Source organism: Myodes glareolus, chromosome 9, assembly GCF_982192425.1.
Source record: "Myodes glareolus chromosome 9, mMyoGla1.1, whole genome shotgun sequence".
NCBI lineage: Eukaryota > Metazoa > Chordata > Mammalia > Rodentia > Cricetidae > Myodes > Myodes glareolus.
Window position 1 is genome coordinate 65,592,820 of NC_142034.1, and position 19,495 is coordinate 65,612,314.

The 19,495-nt window shown below is 38.7% G+C and overlaps 1 protein-coding gene across 1 annotated transcript; it reads right to left on the reverse strand.

The window, feature by feature from the left end:
• Nucleotides 1–318: 318 nt before the first annotated feature.
• LOC146892932 (olfactory receptor 5AR1-like) lies at nt 319–1,245 on the reverse strand. Its single transcript, XM_085694979.2, has one exon. It carries the CDS (start codon nt 1,243–1,245, stop codon nt 319–321), a length of 927 nt encoding a protein of 308 aa, XP_085551105.1.
• Nucleotides 1,246–19,495: the final 18,250 nt, after the last annotated feature.

The window sequence follows — 19,495 nt, forward strand, 5'->3', positions numbered from 1 at the left end:
TTGATTTTAGTCATTCAGTTGTTATTTCTTAGAAGATTCTGAGACACAAAGTTTAATTTTTAAAATGCTACTATTTATGTGTGGATCTGTGCGTAGATAGCGCACATGGGTCTGGATGCCCTTGAAGACCAGAAGAAGGTCTAGAATCTACTGGAGTTGAAAGTTCACTGCAGGGACTGTGGTGGCTTCCTGCAGCTTCTGCAACTGGCTTTGTCAGCAGGCTTCAAATGTCACAGAAAGGGAAGGGTGTGATGTGTATGGGGGTGAAACTCTTGGCTCCAGTTTCGTCATGAGAGCCACACTGTAGTCTTGGAGGACTCAATACTTTCTTCTGCAATAAAGTTTCTGCAGAGCAAGCTTCATATCTTTGTTCCTCAGACAATAGACCACTGGATTCAAAGATGGAGTGAGGACAGAGTAGAAAACAGATGCCAGGCGACCCTGGGTCCGGGAGTACCGAGAGGCAGGCCTCAGGTACACGAAGCTTCCAGTTCCATAAAACAAGACGACTGTGGTCAGGTGAGAGGAGCAGGTGGAAAATGCCTTCCACCTGCCGTCCACTGATGGAATGCGGACAACTGTGGACACGATGCCCACATAGGAGAGGACCGTGAGGGCGAAGGAGCTCATGACAATGCAGCTGCTGACAGCGAAACCCACCCCCTCATTGAGATGGTAATCAGTGCAGGATAGTCTCATGACTGGAGGGATGTCACAGAAGAAGTGTTCAACAACATTGGGTCCACAGTAGGGAAGGGAGAAGGTGTTGAAAGTGTGGAAGGCTGAGTAGATGGCCCCACTTACCCAGGCAGTGACCACCAGCTCAACACGACATTTGTGGTTCATGATGGTTCCATAGAGCAGTGGTCTGAGGATGGCCAGGAACCGGTCATAAGCCATGGCCGTGAGCAGAAAGCATTCAGAAGCAGAGAGCGTGATAAATATGTAAAGCTGTACTCCACACTGAAGATAGGAGATGAGCCCTGAGCCTGTGAAGGACATAACCACTGCCTTGGGGATGGTGGCTGAAGTGTAACACATGTCCAGGAAAGATAAATTCTTCAGGAAGAAGTACATTGGGGAGTGGAGCCTGCGGTCTCTCATCACAGCTGCGATGATGGAGATGTTCCCCAGGAGGCCAAATGTGTAGACAAGCAGGAAAAATGGTATGACCACCAATCTCAGCTGCGGGGTATCTGAGAAGCCCACGAGGATGAAGTGAGTCACTCTTGTGTGATTGGACATGTCTTCTGGAATTGTGTTCAGATGCAGGGACCACACACAGCTAAGGGGGGGAACAACAAGAGGAGGCAGGCTCAGATGTGTGTATTCAGCTCCATGTTGTCTACAGAGTTGTGGCTTCCATCAGAAAGCTAGCACCATGAAGCATTTTATCTAAAGGGCATTTGCAAGAACTCAGGAGGAGAGAGAAAGGACAAGGGGAATGGGGAGATAAAGGAGGGGGAGAGGGCACACCTGCCAATGTTCTATTGCTAGTAAATTCTCCCTGTGTCTAGTGGGGAGCAGTCTGGGTGCTTGCTTTTTATGTAATGAAGCAAATAATTTCATAACCATTTCAATGTTGTTTTAAAAGATAGAGTTTTTTAGTTTTACTCTCATTATTAACACATTTCCATCATAATAGTCTATAGATTTTCTGAAACTCCTTGTCTTTCTGTTGCCGATTCACCTCTCCAACACACACATACCTTCTTTACTAGTAATTTTTTTTATTAATTATCCTTTAAAAAATTTATTTTTATTTTAAGAGTAATTTTTTAAATTTAAAAAATCATTCTATGAACAACGTTGGGCCAATGTCCTCCGTTGGGGAACACATGTAATATGAAAGACTTGAGTTCTAGGTTTGGGTCACTCCCTCCCTAGAGACCTTGATTTTGTTTATTATTCCTTCTGCTTTTTTTATTTTCAAATCTATGGGTGTGTGACGCAGGAACATGTTGCACTCTTTCTCTGCCTGTAGAGAAAGAAGGTCAATGTCTGACGATGAGCCCTCAGTTGACATTGGTGAATGGACAATCAAAGCAAGCATCTGTGGTCTCCTCAGACATCAGCCTCAGTCCAGACTCTGCCTCCCAGAAACCCCGCCAAACGATGACCCCCTCACCAGAAATGCTCAAGACCACTCCCACATGGTATTTAAATTGTACCCCAGAGAACAAACATGTGGCTTGTGGTCTTCCTTCCCCATCTCCTCTCTGAGGGGCTGGAAGGCCACCTGGGACGGCTGGCATCCATTAAACCTGGGTTTTTTCTAATTTTGTTTGATTTGTTCTCATAGCCAAAATCTACAGAAACTAGTCCCCCACAACTATCTTTACTAATAGGATCATCAACAAAGAAGGAGCTGATATGTCTGCTCCAAAAGCAGACTCAGGAAGGTGTAATCTACTGGCCCTTTGCTCTTACCTAACAGGGTATTAATATTCTGTATTTATCCTTCACCTTGGTTTCAATTAATATAAGATCATAGCCCAGGAATCTGTTTTTATCTTTACCCCTAGAGATACAGAACAAAACGTTTGAGTTGCTTAATCAGACTCAGAGAAATTAATTCTCACTTGGGTAATGTCAGGCACCCTACTGGAGTCAAAAGCAAAGTCCCCAAGAGATTCCTTCTAACTCAACCAGCTACAGGCACCTTGCCTCCCTCCCAGACTCTCACTATAGCTACTAAAGCTGTGTTCCTGATACTGCCTGGGAGCTTCACAGCCCAACTCTCTCTGAGACGTAAGGCACCTCCTTGTCAGATCCACCGTTTTTTTGTGACTCTGTGAAAATGCATGCTTGATCCTATTGTTACCACCTATGGAATGGCTAACTTGTCTGTATGCCTATATAAGCTGAAAGCTTTGTGGAGAATGGCCCTTTTTACCCTTCTTTTCCATTTCCCTTTCTCCCTTCTTCACTTTTTCCCCTTCTTTCCCCAGGGGATAAAGAAACCAGCAGAAGGAACGTGGTTCATTCAGTCAGTTTGTTCTGACCCTCAGAAACCTTTCCTCTGCCATAGAGAATCTTAGCTGGACCCTGTGGGAGTGCTGAGGCTGGTACTCAAGGTCACCCTGATAGACTGCCCCCAAACCTCCATGTGAGCTGGGAGGGAGCAATGCAGGCATGTGGGCCGATGAAGGCACAGGCTATAGCCTGGGTGCTGGACTAGATTCTGGGCAGCTGCAGGAGCAGTGTAGGGATTTCCCTTAGGAAAGGCAAATGTGCACAGTGCTTGGGAAAGGGCAGACCACAGAAAGCACAACTGCTGGTTTACTCTGAGTGGGACAGAAGTGGCTTTGGCCGTACCTGGAATTCCTGGAATAGCTTATCAGATGTGTCCCATCGAATGGAAGGAGACATACTTGAAGGAGCTGGGTGCGGAGGAGTGGGGTGTAGAGCTCCTGGTAACAGCCCCAAGTTTTCTGGGACTGGAGAGATGACTCAGACGTTAAGAGCACTGGATGTTCTTCTAAAAAATTGGGTTCAGTTTCCAGCACCCACATGGCAGTTCACAATTGTCTGTAACTCCAGTTCCAGAGCATCTGACACCCTCATACAAACATGCAGGCAAAACCCCAATGTACATTAAAGAAATAAATAGTCTAAAAAACCATGTTTTCTGCAGTTTTGTAAAATCCACAGAAATACAAGCAATATAATTATATTTCTGGAAGTCAGAGCTGAGAAAGCATCTTCTCCTGTGGAAGGGGATTACCCTGACCCTGAGGGGTCAGCAAGCTGCAGCCAGAAAGACTCTAGGTTCATTGATGTGGTGACTATGATTGTCGCCTTGACTGAGGCAAGCCCATGGTGTCTGTGGGTCAGGTCTGCCTCTCCCTTCATTCCATCCCATCTTTCCAGTTTACCCTTCCTAAATCGGCATGATAAACCCTAGCACCAGATACTACTTCTGGTGTTGAAGAAAACCAAAGCAGATCCTGACTGGTTCGTCTGGCTGAATGACTGACAGAATCTGATGGAATATGGATTTTGAAAGAAAATGACATTAAAGTTGAAGATATTTGCTAATGTCAGTAATCCTGTGGAGGATTTCTGCTTTGAACTGTCCTCCTTATTGGCACTAACCAGAGCGGCTGCTCTCTATTATTAATAGAAATTTTCCTTTATCAGTTTATCATTTACAACATTTGTTTTCGGGCTTGTGGAAACATGTAACTTCCAAGGTTTGAAATATTTACTCTATGAATGCCCTTGTCAATGTAACAAACATTAAATACCAGGATAACTGGGACTATGTTTTAACATTATGTCTTTACATTGTAAGTCTCCTTGATTGGTCTACAAATCATCCAAACTTGCAGTTTCTGTCTCTGTAAATCATGTTTAATATTCAAAGTGTAACTTGGGTATGAAACTAAAAGCAACTTACTGATAAAGGTGTGTGTAAGAAAGTGATGTGTTTTTAAACATAAAGCAAAGAAAACCGGCCAACAAACCACAATCCCAGAGTACTTAGACAACAATGAGGACACTAAGAGAGACTTACATAGATCTAATCTACATAGGAAGTAGAAAAAGACAAGCTCTCCTGAGTAAATTGGAAGCAAGGGGATCTTGAGGGAGGGTTAAAAAGGGGAGGGGAGAGACAGGGAGAGGAGTAGAGAAAAATGTAGAGCTCAATAAAAATAAAAAAAAGAAGAAAAAAGAAAGTGATGTGATATTACTAACCTGTATAAACTGTGGAGGATTTCTGCTTTGAACTGTCCTCCTTATTGTCACTAACCGGAGTGGCTGCTCTCTATTATTAAAAGAAATTTTCTTTTATCAGTCTCTAAGTGCATAGAGTGATTTGTCACTGAAAGTTGTAACAACAGCAGAATTGTCTTTTTGTCCCTGTCTTATTGAAGTAGTCTGATGTCCAGGCTCATCTTTCTTGTTGACAGAGGAAGGACTTTCCTCTTTCTTATAGATTGTGTCCCCTGTATGGATGTCACACTTTTTGTCCATTTCTGCAATGGTGGGCACTTTGTTTCTGTAGCTCAACTACTTCCAGGAGTGCTGCAGCAGACACAGTAATGCAAACATCTCTGCAGTGTATGGGCTTAAATCCCTTTGGGTACGCACTCAGGGTTGGGTTTGCTAGACCCTGGGACCATTCTCCTCCTAGCTTTCTGAGGATTCTACATTCAGTTTTCTGTAAGTGGTAAGAAAATGAGGTGATGAATGAATTAGCTTAACTTATTCTGCAGTGCCCAGGCACTGAAATATCACATAAAACCTAATAAATTATCACTAGTCAAAAGCTGAATAAGGCCTGTAATCACAGGGTTTGGGTGATGGCAGCAGGAGAATCAGAATTTAAGATAATTCTTGGTTGTCTAGAGAGTTTGGCTATAACTTGAGATGCATGAAGGCCTATTTAAAGAATGTTTAAGTACACCAAGAAAAATATATTTGGTACGTAATTCAGTTCAGAATAAATAATGCAGTTCACCATATTGTGTCTTCAGTGAGGAAGAGAGAAATGAATGCTTGTACTCAGCCAGCTATCTACTTTTTATAAAGTCCAGGGTCCCTGCCCACATGGTTCTGCTTCACACATCAGTTAATCCCAGCAAGAAAATCCCTCATAGACATTCTCCGAGACTAGCCTTAGTGTGAATAATCCCTCAAAGTGTGCCTTGAGTTTTATCTTCTAGATGACTCTAGACCTGATCAAGCTGGCCTGTGAGATTAAATATATTAGTAGTTCCTTAGACAGGAGAAGTCGGGACCTGCCCTTTCTCTCAGTTGATGGAGTTGAGTCATGACACCTGACACGAACTGAGGATAAACACCCCCTGCTATGTTTTCTATTGCAGTCTCAGTTCCTAACTCACCGGGGCATAAATTTCCTGAGTCAACTTCATTATTCAGATCCTGCTTTCCCTCAAATGGACTCATTAACTGAATTTAGATACAGTTTAAAAGGCAGATTTTTTGATTGTGTATATTATTTACAATTTTTATGAAATTTTAGTTCCTAGACACTGTAAGAGAAGTATCAGCTTAGACTTAGACCAAAAATTTAAAGAGACAATGAAGCACAATATTGGATACAGAGCCAGTCCTTGTTAACTCAGACGCTGCTCTGCATTCCATCCTCAGCGGGCATCTTTCATCCAGGTGATTTAATTGGCTTCTTTGGATTCTACAGATATTACATGACTTCATTTATTGAAGTTCTGTTACCAGCCATTTGTACAGTTGGTGATTGAAGAAAGGGAATTCTGACCATTGGTGGTCCTGACTGACTGAGATGCAGGCCGGCTTCACGGAGGAGGGAGCAGAAGACATGTGGAGGAGGATGAAGCTGTCTAGACTGCGGGGAATGCGCTCAGGAGTCGTAAAGGATGGCTTCAAGACACTTGTGAAATGGGAGAACTCTATATAACCTTGTGCTTTTCCTTCAATCAGATCTACAACGAAAGTGTAACCTCTTTAGCTTATTGATGACCAATGATTTGTTAGAAAACTGTCTTAGCTATCACCATGGTAGTACCATGTCTATCACCAAAATGCTTGACTTGGGTATGAAATTATAGAAGACAGGATCCATTAACATGGGCAAGGCATGCCATGGTTGAGTAGCTAACATCAAAGCAGACCCAGAAGCAAAGAAAAGTGGAATGCTGGGATTCTTGGCATTGGTCCCCAAGGTCAACCCACTCAAGCTTACAGCAAGGGTCAGTCATCATGTCAGTGTGTGTGGGAATCTGCTCAGGACCTGGCCTTGTGTTAAGGATCACGTTTTCTGAGATGCAGAGCTCGCACCTCCAGCATATTACTGTGCAGTTTGCCATGAATTGTTTATACAGAGCCTACATCCTTTTGAAAATACATAGGTGGGTAGCAAAGATGCCCTCAGTATAGGATGAGGTACCTGTACACATATTTAACTCAAAGTGCTCTCTTAAACAGAGTTCTGCAAGGCCGTGACAGCTACTAAAAGTAACCTGTGCATTGGACCTTCTCAATAAATCTAGCTTCTGTTTGATCTTTCCTATTTGGTTTGTTTTTTTTGGGGGAGGGGAGGGACAAGTTCACCCTATGCCAGCAGAGTTACTTCCAGCACTACTTGGGCTGTGAGATCCACAGAAGGCTGGGTTCTACTTCTGAGTGCCAGGCATCAGAGGAAGTAACTCACGATTCTGCATATTCAGACAGCTAACCATGTGAATACAGTTGAGAAGATGGTTTTAAGGCAAGGTTATTAGTTGGCCTTGAATTTACTCCCTGATCAAGAAGGCCTTGAATTTGCAATGTCCCCTGCCTCTACCTCTGAAGTAGCTGGGCTGATAGTCTTGTTAGCTCAGGCCATTGTCAATATTCTGAGTTATACTGAAGATAAGTGAACAACTTTAGAAGCAGTAATTACAGCAGCTGCTGTCCCAATATGGAAACAAGTCTGATAAGCAAAACCAAATATTCTGTCCTGTGCCCAGTTGATGATGGGCAGTTGTGCCCAGTTCACTAAGAACCAGCAGTGAAATCATAACTTGGAGTAGTTGTGAGATGAAAATGCTCAGCTTTTTCATAAAAATTTTTCTCTAATTTATAGACCTACGATTTTCCTAAAAGAAGAGCAAGTTGATGGATTCACAATGAGTACACACTTGCAATTAATCAGAGAGGATTTTTTGTTCATTTTGTTTTACTCAATCAGCTCTTACCTGGTGGAATGATGGTCACTTTCTGTGTCCAAAGGTCATCAAGTGATGGAATGGACATTAGGAGTGTCTCAGGTGGTAAAACAGTTGTCATGGCAAGGAATTGCTGGAGGTGTGGATGCATGAAGCTGTCTGATTCCATTTGTTTGTCTTAAATATTTTGAAGTGATTCAACTTCCAGTTCATCCGGGAAAGAAGATAGTATGATTTGAGATGTCTGGGGAGCTTGCTCTGGGAATATGTTTGGTTCCTGTCAGGTACCATTGACTAAGACTTTTCAGGGTCCCTGTGGGTTATCTTAGAGCAATTGAAAAACATTTCCTGGGGCTGCATGAAAATGCCAGTTGGTATAAGAAAACTATGGTTTGGTTTTTCAGAAATCTCAGACTTGAGGCCCCATGAGACTGATTTTTAAGTAAAAAATTATTTGTATTTTATTCAGGCCACAAGTATGAAATTATGAAATATGAATTCACCATTTTCCTTGTCCAAGTTTATAGGGAATGTAGGAGCATCAACCAAGTCCACTGCACTCTTATATCTGCTGCTGTGATCTGTGACACTAAACATGTGAACCCCCAAAGCCTTGTCTTGCCTTACAGACATTCGTGGATGATGTCCTTAAAGTGGTAGGCTTGGTATTGCATGTCATAAATGATCCTTTGAAGCTTACCACTAATTTTTTATCTGTGGTATTTACACTAATATTAAATAATATTTTACCACTAATATACAACAGGATCTATTATTCTTTTAAATACATCTAGATTGGTGGACAGAAAACCAAACCCAGCACTGATGGGGCTGAGGAGGAGGACTATGAACCTGAGGCCATCCTGGGCTAAGATACACAGTCCTGTCTAAAGCAAACAAAGCAAAGTAAATGTCTCTCTCTCTCTCTCTCTCTCTCTCTCTCTCTCTCTCTCTCTCTCTCTGTGTGTGTGTGTGCAAACGTGCCTGCGTGCATCTTATATACCTACACTATTGGTGTTTCCTCTACAATATCTGCTCTGGTACAGTTTGTTTCCTGAGATTTATCAAGGTCCTTGTGGAAACATAAATACAAAAGGACACAGATGCAAATCTGAAGTCTAAAGGTCTATTTAATATTGTTGTGTAAAGAAGTTCATGTAATCAAAGCTCTGGACAAGCAAAACATGAGCATCAATTTGGATGTCTTTCATACACCCCCCAATCAACATATGTCCATGCATAGTTGGAGGGAATCTGATGAGCAGGCACCCATGTTTACCAATATGCTCCGACTGACATTTGTATCCGGCCTCTTTGACTTATACGTTGCATGTGAGATTCCTCCATGTTGTCTTTCTTTCTTTCTTTCTTTCTTTCTTTCTTTCTTTCTTTCTTTCTTTCTTTCTTTCTTTCTTTCTTTCTCTTCTTTTGGTTCTCCTTTTATTTTTATTATTTTATTTTTATTAACCATTCTAATTTTAATTTTTTGAATAGGAATGTGCTATATATTTTTTCCCATCCCCCTTCTCTCCTCTCTTCTTTTCTTCTACCCTCCCCGCCCTCAACACTTCCAATTTACTCAGGAGATCTTGTCTTTTTTCCCCTTCCTAGATGGATTCATGTATGTCTCTCTTAGGGTCCTCTTTGTTAACTAGATTCTCTGTGTTTGTGGCCTGTAACCTGGTTGTTCTTTGCTTTAAGTCTAATATCTATTTATGATTGAGTACATATTGTATTTGTCTTTCCGGGTCTGGGTTACCTTATCCAGGGTGACTTTTTCTAGTTCCATCCATTTGCTTGCAAATTTCAAGACCCCCGCTGAGCAATACTCCATTGTTTGTACCATATTTCCTTATCCATTCTTTGGTTGAGGGACATCTAGGTTGTTTCCAGGTTCTGGTTATTTTGAACAATGGTGCTATGAAAATAGCTGAGCTAATGATCTTTGGTGTGAGTATACATCCTTTGGATATATGTCCAAAAGTGGTACTGCTGGGTCTTGAGGTAGATTGAGTTCCAATTTTCTTAGAAAATATCATATTGATTTCCAATGTGGCTGTACAAGTTTGAACTTCGATCATCAATGGAGGATCATTACCCTTACTTTGCATTCTGTCAGCATAAGCTGTCATCAGAGTTTTTGATCTTGGCCATTCTGGGAGGGGTAATATGAAATCTCAGAGTTTTTGCGATTTTCATTTCTCTGATGACTAAGAATGTTGAGCATTTCTGTAAGTGCCTTTTACCCATTTGAGATTTGTCTGTTGAGAGTTCTCTGTTTAGATATGTACCCCACCTTTTTATTTGGTTATTTGGTCTTTTGATGTATAGTTTCTCGAGTTCTTTGCATTATTTGGAGATCAGCCCTTTGTCAGATGTGGGAATAGTGAAGACTTTCCCCATTCTGTATGTTGTCATTTTGTCTTGTTGATTGTGTCCCTTGCTTTGCAGAGGCTTCTCAGTTTCAAGAGGTCCCCCTTTTTTTTAAATTATTGCTCTCAGTGTCTGTGTTATTGGGGTTATATTTAGAAAGTGCTCTTCTGTGCCAATGTGTTCAAGGGTATTTTCCACTTTCTCTTCTATGAGGTTCAGTGTGTTTGTTTTTATGTTGAGGTCTTTGATACATTTAGACTTGAGTTTTGTGCTTGTCAATAGATATGGATCTATTTTTATTCTTCTACATGTTGATATCCAGTTATGCCAACACCATATTTTGAAGATGCTTTCTTTTTTCTATTTTATAATTTCAGCTCCTTTGTCAAAAATCAGGTGTTCATAGGTATGTGGATTGATATCAGGGTCTTCAATTCAATTCCACTGGTTCACCTGACTGTTTTCATGCCAATACCAAGCTGTTTTCATTACTCTAGCTCTATGGTAAAGTTTGAAGTTACGTATGGTTACATCTCCAGAAGTTCCTTTATTGTACTGGATTGTTTTATCCATCCTGGGTTTTTGTTTTTCCATATGAATCTGAATATTGTTCTTTTGAGGTCTGTGAAGAATTTAGCTGAAATTTTGATGAACATTGCATCAAATCTCTAGATTACATTTGGTAAGACTGCCATTTTTACTATGTTAATCCTATCTATCCAAGAGCATAGGCGATCTTTTCATTTTCTGATGTCTTCTTCAATTTCTTTTTTCAAAGACTTAAAGTTCTTGTCATTTGAGATTTTGGTTTGTTTGGTTAGAGTTACTCCAAGATATTTTATTTTATTTGTGGCTATTGTAAAGGGTGATGTTTCTCTGATTTCTTTCTCAGCCCATTTATAGATGATAATCTGTATATGGGAAGGGTACTGATTTTTTTAATTAATCTTGTATCCTGCTACTTTACTGACGTTGTTTATGAGTTGAAGTCACTTCCTAGTAGGATTTTTGGGGTCATTTATGTATATTGTCATAGCATCAGCAAATAGTGAAAGTTTGACTTCTTCTTTTCCACGTTGTATTCCATTGATCTCCTTTTGTTGTTCTAATAATCTAGTTAGAACTTCAAGTACTGCCAGGTGGTGGTGCATGCCTTTAATTCCAGCACTTGGGAGGCAGAGATAGGTAGATCTTTGTAAGTTTGAGGTCAGCCTGATCTACAGAGTGAGTTCCAGGACAGGCTCCAAAGCTATACTCAGAAACCCCGTCTTGAAAAACAAACAAACAAAAAAGGCAAAAAGAGAAAGAAACTAAGAGTTGAGGTACAAGGGAGCTACCACTGAGGGAGCAGGCCTGAGCCAGAGACTTTCTAGGACCAGGCCCAAGCCAGGAACATCTGTGAGAATAGGCCTGATGCGGCGACCTCCACAGGAGCAGGCCTGAGCCAGTGACCTCTGCCAGAGCAAACCCGAGGCAATGACTTCCACAGGAGCAGGTACAAGGGAGCACCCCTCCAAAAGAACAGGCCTGAGCCAGAGATCTATGTGGGACCAAGCCCAAGCCAAGGACCTCAGCGAGAGCAGGCCCAAGCTAGAGACATCTGTCAGAAAAGGTCTGAGCTAATGACCTTTACCAGAGCAGGCCAGAGCCACTATTCCAATCAGAGGAAAAGGTGGGTAACAAGGTAAGAACACACTCAATGCCACAAGAGCAACATGACATCAACAAAACCTAGTGGCTCTACAACAGCTAGACTTGAACAGCCCAATATAGACGAAGCAGAAGAAAATGACCTAAAAATAACTTTAGGAGTAAATTTGAGGCCCTTAAAGAAGAAATAAAATATTTCCTCAAAGAAATGGAGGAAAAGACAAACAAAAATTGGAAGAAATCAAAAATTTCTTTAAGAAAATCAAGAAAAAGCAATCAAACAGGTGAAAGAAATGATTGAAGACTTAAAAACTGAAATTGAGGCAATAAAGAAAATATAAACTGAGGGAATTCTGAAAGTGGAAAATATGAAAAGACAATCAGGAACCACATGCAAGCTTAAACAGCAGAATACAAGAGATGGAAGAGAGAATCTCAAACATTGAAGATACAATAAAAGAATTAGACCCATTGGTCAAAGAAAACATTAAATCTAACAAAAGCTTAACACAAAATATCCAGGAAATATGGAACACCATGAAAATCAAGTCTAAAAGTAATAGGTTTAGAAGAAGTCCAACTCAAAAGCACAGAAAATATATTAAACAAAATTATAAAAGAAAACTTTTCCAACTTAAAGAAGAAAGATACGCATATAAAGATGCAAGAAGATTACAGAATACCAAACAGATTGGATAAAAAATAAAGTCCCCTCTCTACATAATATTCCAAACACTAAACATACAGAATAAAAAAGAATATTACGAGTTGCAAAGGAAAGAGGCCAAGTAACATATAAATGCAGACTTATTAAAATTACACCTGACCTCTCAATGGAAACAATGAAAGCCAGAATACCCTGGTCAAGTATTATGCAGACTAAGAGACCGCAGATGCCAGCCCAGACTATTATACCCAGCAAATCTGTCAACCACCATAGACAGACAAAACAAGACATTCCATGACAGACCCAGAGTTAACCAATACCTAGCCACAAACCTAGCCCTACACAAAGTACTAGAAAGAAAACTCCAGCCTGAGAAAGTTAGCTAAATCTGCAAAAACATGGACAATAGAAGATCTCACAGCAGCAGATCCCAAAGAAGGAAAAAAAACACACACAATAACATCACCAACAATGAAAACTAAAATAACAGGTACTAGCAATCACTGGTCATTAATATCCCTTAATATAAATGGACTCAACTCTCCTATGAAAAGATAAAGGCTAACAGATTAATTATGAAAACAGAGTCTATCCTTCTGTTGCATACAAGAAACACACCTCAACCTCAAAGACAGATATTACCTCAGAGTAAAGAATTGGGAAAATTTTTTACAATCAAATGAGCCTAAGACACAGCTGGTGTAGCTATTCTAATATCTAAAGAAATAGACTTCAAACTAAAATCAATCAAAAGGACATTTTATATTAGTCACAGGAAAAATTCATAAAGAGGAAATCTCAATACTGAATATTTATGCCCCAAAGACACATCTTGTCCCTATGCCACACAGGAGCCTTAAATGCTTGAGACAGGATTCAAGAACTAGGAAAAAGATTTGAATTATATGCTAGGTTTAAACAAGGCCAAAGAGAACCCTTTAGGACTTTTTACAAAGATTAACTAAGGCTGTACAAATAGGAATAACAAACCCAGAAGCTAGATGAGTACTTACGGAATCTCTGGCTTTTGAAAATGTCAGCTTAGAATGCAAAAAGATACTTTAAGCTTTAAAGGTTGTATCAGCACCAATAAATGAATGCATCCTGCATACAGTGAACACTGAGACATTTGACGATAATACTAAGGCTTGAATAGGAGAAGCAATTTTCAAAAGCGTGAGGAGACACCAAATGCCAAATGTTTTAATTGTGGTAGAATAGAACATCTGAGAAGGGATTGTAGATCAAGCATTCCTAGAAATAATGTCTCCTCTGGGAATGACAAAAATATAAGTTCTCAATCTTCTGGATTATGTAGAAGATGCAGCAAAGGCTGATATTGGATCAATGAATGTAGATCAACAAAAGATAAGCAAGGCAACCTGATACCATTGGGAAACTCCTTGGGGGACTCTCAAAGGCCCCCAGGTCACTAGTGGTCCAGTCATTCCCAGTAACTATGGAGGGTATATCTCACTAGAAAAATTAAAAATCCAGTGCCTGCTATAAAATGTTACTGTTCTTGATGTTGGAATAAATCTGGAGGATTAATCAAAAATTCCAATAGAAAATAGCAAATGTATATTTTGGCAGACTTCTATAAATTATCAAAGACCAAAGCTAAGAGTGCATAAATAACATTGTAGTTGAGGGATTATTGGATATAGGAGAGGATGTGATTATTATTACTCTAAAATCTTGGCATCTGAATTGGCCTCTTCAAGAGGCAGATATTCAATTCCTAGGAATTGGAAGCCTATCTCAAGTGAAACAAGGCACGAGATGGATTGAATGCATAGGGCCAGAAAGACAGTGAGGAAGACTGAAGCCATATGTGTCTATATTGCAGTGAATTTATGGGGTCCTAACCTGCTACAACAATGGAATACCCGGATTAACATTTTTATATTCCCAGAAACTCATGTTTCTGAGAAGAATATTATAAGGTAGTATAAAAAAGGTCAGCAGTCATTCAGGCTGTACAAGAACACAAAACACCTAGCAAACCTTCAGAGTACCAATAGACCTACCTTTAAAAAGGTTAACTGAGAAACCAATATGGGTTAAACAGTGCCCTTTGACAGAAGAGAATCTTTAGGCTTTAGAACAGCTGGTACAGGAGCAACTAGATGCTCACCATATTGAAGAATCAACCAGTCCTTAGAATTCTCCTGTATTTGTTGTTAAAAAGAAATCTGGAACCTGGAGAATGGTGACAGATCTAAGAGCTGTCAACAAGGTAATTCAACCTATGGGCCCTCTACAATCTGCAATTCCTTTGTCTTCCCTATTACCTAATGGATGGTCTCTTGTAGTTATTGATTTGAAAGATTGTTTCTTCACTATACCTTTACAAGAAAAGGACAGAGAAAAATTTGGTTTCACAGTGCCTACTTATAATAACTCTCAGCTTACTAGAAGGTATCAATGGACTGACCTCTCACAGGGAAAGCACAATAACCCCACCCTGTGCCATTACTTTGTAAGTTAGCCTTTGGAAATAATATGCAAACAATTTCCGAAATCTATAATTTAACATTACCTGGATGACATTTTGCTATCTAATTCAAATGCAAACACTTTAGAAAGAATGTTTTAAGAAGTAAAGAAAATTTTACTTACATGGAGATTACATATTGCTTCTGAAAAATTATAAAGAGGAGATTCTATCAGTTACCTAGGTTATAAAATAGGTTTACAGAAAATTAGAACAAAAATAACTCAAATTAGGGGAGGCTGATTGTGAACTCTTAATGACTTTCAAAGATTGCTAGGAGACATTTCTAATCTATGACCCATTATTTGGGTAACACCTGATCTAATAATCCATTTAAATAAAATCTTAGATAGTGACAAAGACTTGAATAGTTCCAGAAAATTAACAGCTGAAGGTTAAAAAAGAATTAACTTTGGTTGAAGAGAAATTACAGAAGGCACACGTGGATCGGGTAGATCCAAATCTTAACTACATTCTAGTCATATTGCCCTCCGGAATTTCTTCTACAGGAACTTTAATGCAGAGGGGAGATATTATCTTAGGATGGATATTTTTACCACATAAAGCAAGTAAAAATTAATAACTTATGTGGAAAAAGTCTCTGAAGTAATTATGAAAGGACAATTGAGACTTCATCAACTAGCAAAAATAAACTCAGCAGAAATTATAGTGCCATTTACTAGTGATAAAATTAAAAAATTATGAGAGAACAAGAAATCCTGGCAAAGAACTTGTGCTAATTTTTTAGGAAAGACTAATAACAATTATCCCAAAAGCAACAGAATTAACCATAAAATATAGCTTCTTAGAGCTTTCCCCACAATGTATGGGATGCACCAATATCTGAATCCTGTACATTCTATAATGATGCAAATAAATCAGGAAATGTAGGCTACAAATCAGAAGATTTAAGTAAGGTTGAATAAAGCTCTTACAATTCTGTTCGTAAGTCAGAATTATATGCTATTCTCATGGCACTAAGGGATTTTAAAGAATCTCTTAATATAGTTATTGATTCACAATATGCAGAAAGAGTTTTCTTGCATATTGGATATGTTTATCATATTGTGCTATACATTTCTACCTCTGAAAAGATACTTATACATTGTTTGCATTTTGAGGTCATTGTCTTCATTTGCTGCACAGTTGTTTAAAGATTGTTTAATATTCTAATATGAAGTCTTATTCTTTAAACTATGTAGGTATTAAGAATTACAGGTCAATAGTCATTCATGTTTGTCATGCTTATAGTTAGACTAATCAGGTTCTTTAGATAGATAGAGGTTGTATCCCACCTAAATAGGTAGTCTTCAACTACTTCAAATAACTGTCGAATATGACATTTAAGTAACTTAGTGTTCTGTTGATGTGAGACAGGACTACTCCTGGCAGCACTGATCTTTTCCCAAGATAATGTTAGGCACCAAAGACACTACACTTGAAGCTTGTTTTCTTTTTGGCATAAATGGCCTTTGGGCAAAGACCTGCCTATGCCTAGATCACTGACAAAATGTGTGGTATCTGGACAGGACAAGCAGGATACAAGAAAAAACACTGCCAAACCTTGCCAGGACAGGGTAAGATGGTTTTGAAAACTTTTCTGCCTCTGAAAATGGTCTGTCAATTATTCTAGGCCTTAGCCAAAGTTGGTTGCTCCAACATTGCAAATGAGACTTTGGGTGATTGCCCAGGTCGCCAGTTGTCTCTGTCATTTATTGCGCATTCTGGAAGTTGCTTGATTGCACTTCCTGTTTGTTCAAGTAGTATTATTTCCCTTCTCAGATCTTTGATGGGATTAAAGACTAGACAGTTGTAGTTACTTTCCTCTCATTACTTAATCAAGCCATTTCTCATACAAGACTTAAACTTCTTAGGGTAGGATAACTATTAAAATATTTAACATATGTTTTTTGCTTGATATTGTTTATACTGATTGCAATTCTAATATTTAGGCTTGATATTTGTTCTTAATTTACATTGTTTTGTATTAGTCTTAGAACTCTCTTATTTAGACAAAAGGGGGAGGTGCTATGGGAACTCCTTCAGCCAATAGACTTTAAGATAACAGCTCACTTGGGCATTATCTCTTGTACTATAAATGCTGATGCAAAGCTTATGTGGCTTCTCTGTCTCAGCTGCTAGATTCAGTTCTTGTTCCCCAATTGTGCAGAGGACTCTGATCTATGAGTCTACCCCTAAATTAAGAATAGATATAAAATATTATACTCAATTCTGAGCTAGTGTTTGACTACTTTATAGTGTCCATGTACAGAATCTTCTCATAAATTGATCACATAATAGGTAACAAAGTAAACCTTAACAGATAAAAAAAATTGGAGTAACACCGTGTATCTTATTGGATCACCATGGATTAAAAGTAGAATTCCACCAACAACACTAATTTCAGGAAGCCCACAAACACACAAAAATTAAACAATGCTTACCTGAATTATCAATGGGTCAGAAAAGAAATAAATGAAGAAATTAAAGACTTCCTAAAATTTAATGAAAATGACCACAGAACATACCTAAATTAATGAGGCACAGTTAAAGCTGTGTTAAGAGGAAAATTTGTAGCACTAAATGACTACATAAAGAAACTGGAAAATCCCACATTAGTAAGTTAACAGAACACTGGAAAACTCTAGAACCAAAAGAAGCAAACTCACACAGTAGAACTAGATGGCATGAAATAATACAATTGAGGGACAAAATCAACAAAATAGAAACAAAGAAAATAATACAAGGAATCAATGAGACAAAGAACTGACTTTTTTTTTTTTAGAAAATCAACCTTTATCCAAACTAATCAAAAGGCAGAGAGAGAAAATCCAAATTAACAAAATCAGAAATGAAAAGGGGGACATAGCAACAGACATGGTGGAAATCCAGAGAATTGTTAGGTCATATTTCAAAAACCTATACTTCACAAAATTGGAAAACTTAAAGAAAATGGACAACTTTCTGGATAAACAACACTTAACAAAATTAAATCAAGGTCTGGTAAGCAAATTAAATAGACCTATAACTGCTAAAGAAGTAGAAACAATCGTCAACAATCTCCCATACCAAAAATAGCTCAGGACTAGATGGCTTCAGTGCAGAATTCTACAAGATTTTCAAAAAAGAACTAATACCAATACTTCTCAAGTTGTTCCACACAATTGAAACAGGAGAAACGTTGTCAAACTCTTTTTATGAGGCTAGGCTACAATTTCTCTGATACCCAAACCACAGAAAGATGTTACTAAGAAAGAAAATTACAGACCAATTTCACTCATGAACATTGATGCAAAAATAATCAATAGAAAACTGGCAACCTGAATTCAAGAACATATCAGATAAATCATCCACCATGATCAATTTGGCTTCATTCCAGAGATAGTTCAACATACAAAAATCAGTAAATATAATTCACCATATAAACAAACAAAAAAACACTTACATGGATTATCACATTAGATGCTGAAAAAAACCTTCAATGAAACACAACAACCCTTCTTGATTAAGGTCTTGTAGGGAGCTGGGATACAAGGAACATACCTAAACATGATAAAGGCAATATAAAACAACAGCCAACATCAAACTGAATGGAGAGAAACTCAAAGTGATATCACTGAACTCAGAAACAAGACAAGGTTATGCAATCTCTACATATCTATTCAATATAATACTTGAGGTCCTAGCTAGAGCAATAAGACAACTAAAGGAGATCAAGGGAATACAAATTGGAAAAGAATCAAACTCTCACTATTAACTGATGATATGATAGTTTACAACAAGTGACCCCAAAAATTCTATCAAGGAACTTCTACAGATCATGAACACCTTCAGTAATGTAGAGAAATACAAGATTAACTCATGAAAATTAATAGCCCTTCTGTACACATATGATAAATGAGCTGAACAAGAAATCAGAGAAACATCACCCTTCACAATAGCCACAAATAACATAAAATATCTTGGAGTAACTCTAACCAAACATGTGGAAGACCTATAAGACAAGAACTTTAAATCTTTGACGAAAGAAATTGAAGAATACACCAGAAAATGGAAAGATCCCCTATGTTCTTGGGTAGGTAGAATTAGCTTAGTAAAAATGGCAGTCTTACCAAAAGCAATCTACAGATTCAATACAATACCCATCACATTCCCAGCAAAATTCTTCACAGACCTTGAAAGAATAATACGCAACTTCATATGGAAAAGCAAAAACCCAGGAGAGCCAAAACAATCCTGTACAATAAAAGAACTTCTGGAGGCATCACAATCCCTGACTTCAAACTCTACTACAGAGTTACTGTACTGAAAACAGCCTGGTATTGGCATAAGAACAGACAGGAGGACCAATGGAACTGAATAGAACACCCGGATATTAATCTGCACACTTTCAAACACCTGATTTTTGACAAAAGAAGCAAAAAATATCAAATGGAAAAAAAGCATATTTAGCTGTCATAGTTGGATATTAACATATGAAGAATGAAAATAAACCCATATCTATCGCCATGCACAAAACTCAAGTCCAAATGGATCAAAGACATCAACATAAAGCCAACCATACTGAACCTCACTGAAGAGAAAGTAGGAAGTCCACTTGAATGCATTGGCCCAGAAGACCACTTCCCAAATATAATCCCAGCAGCACAGACA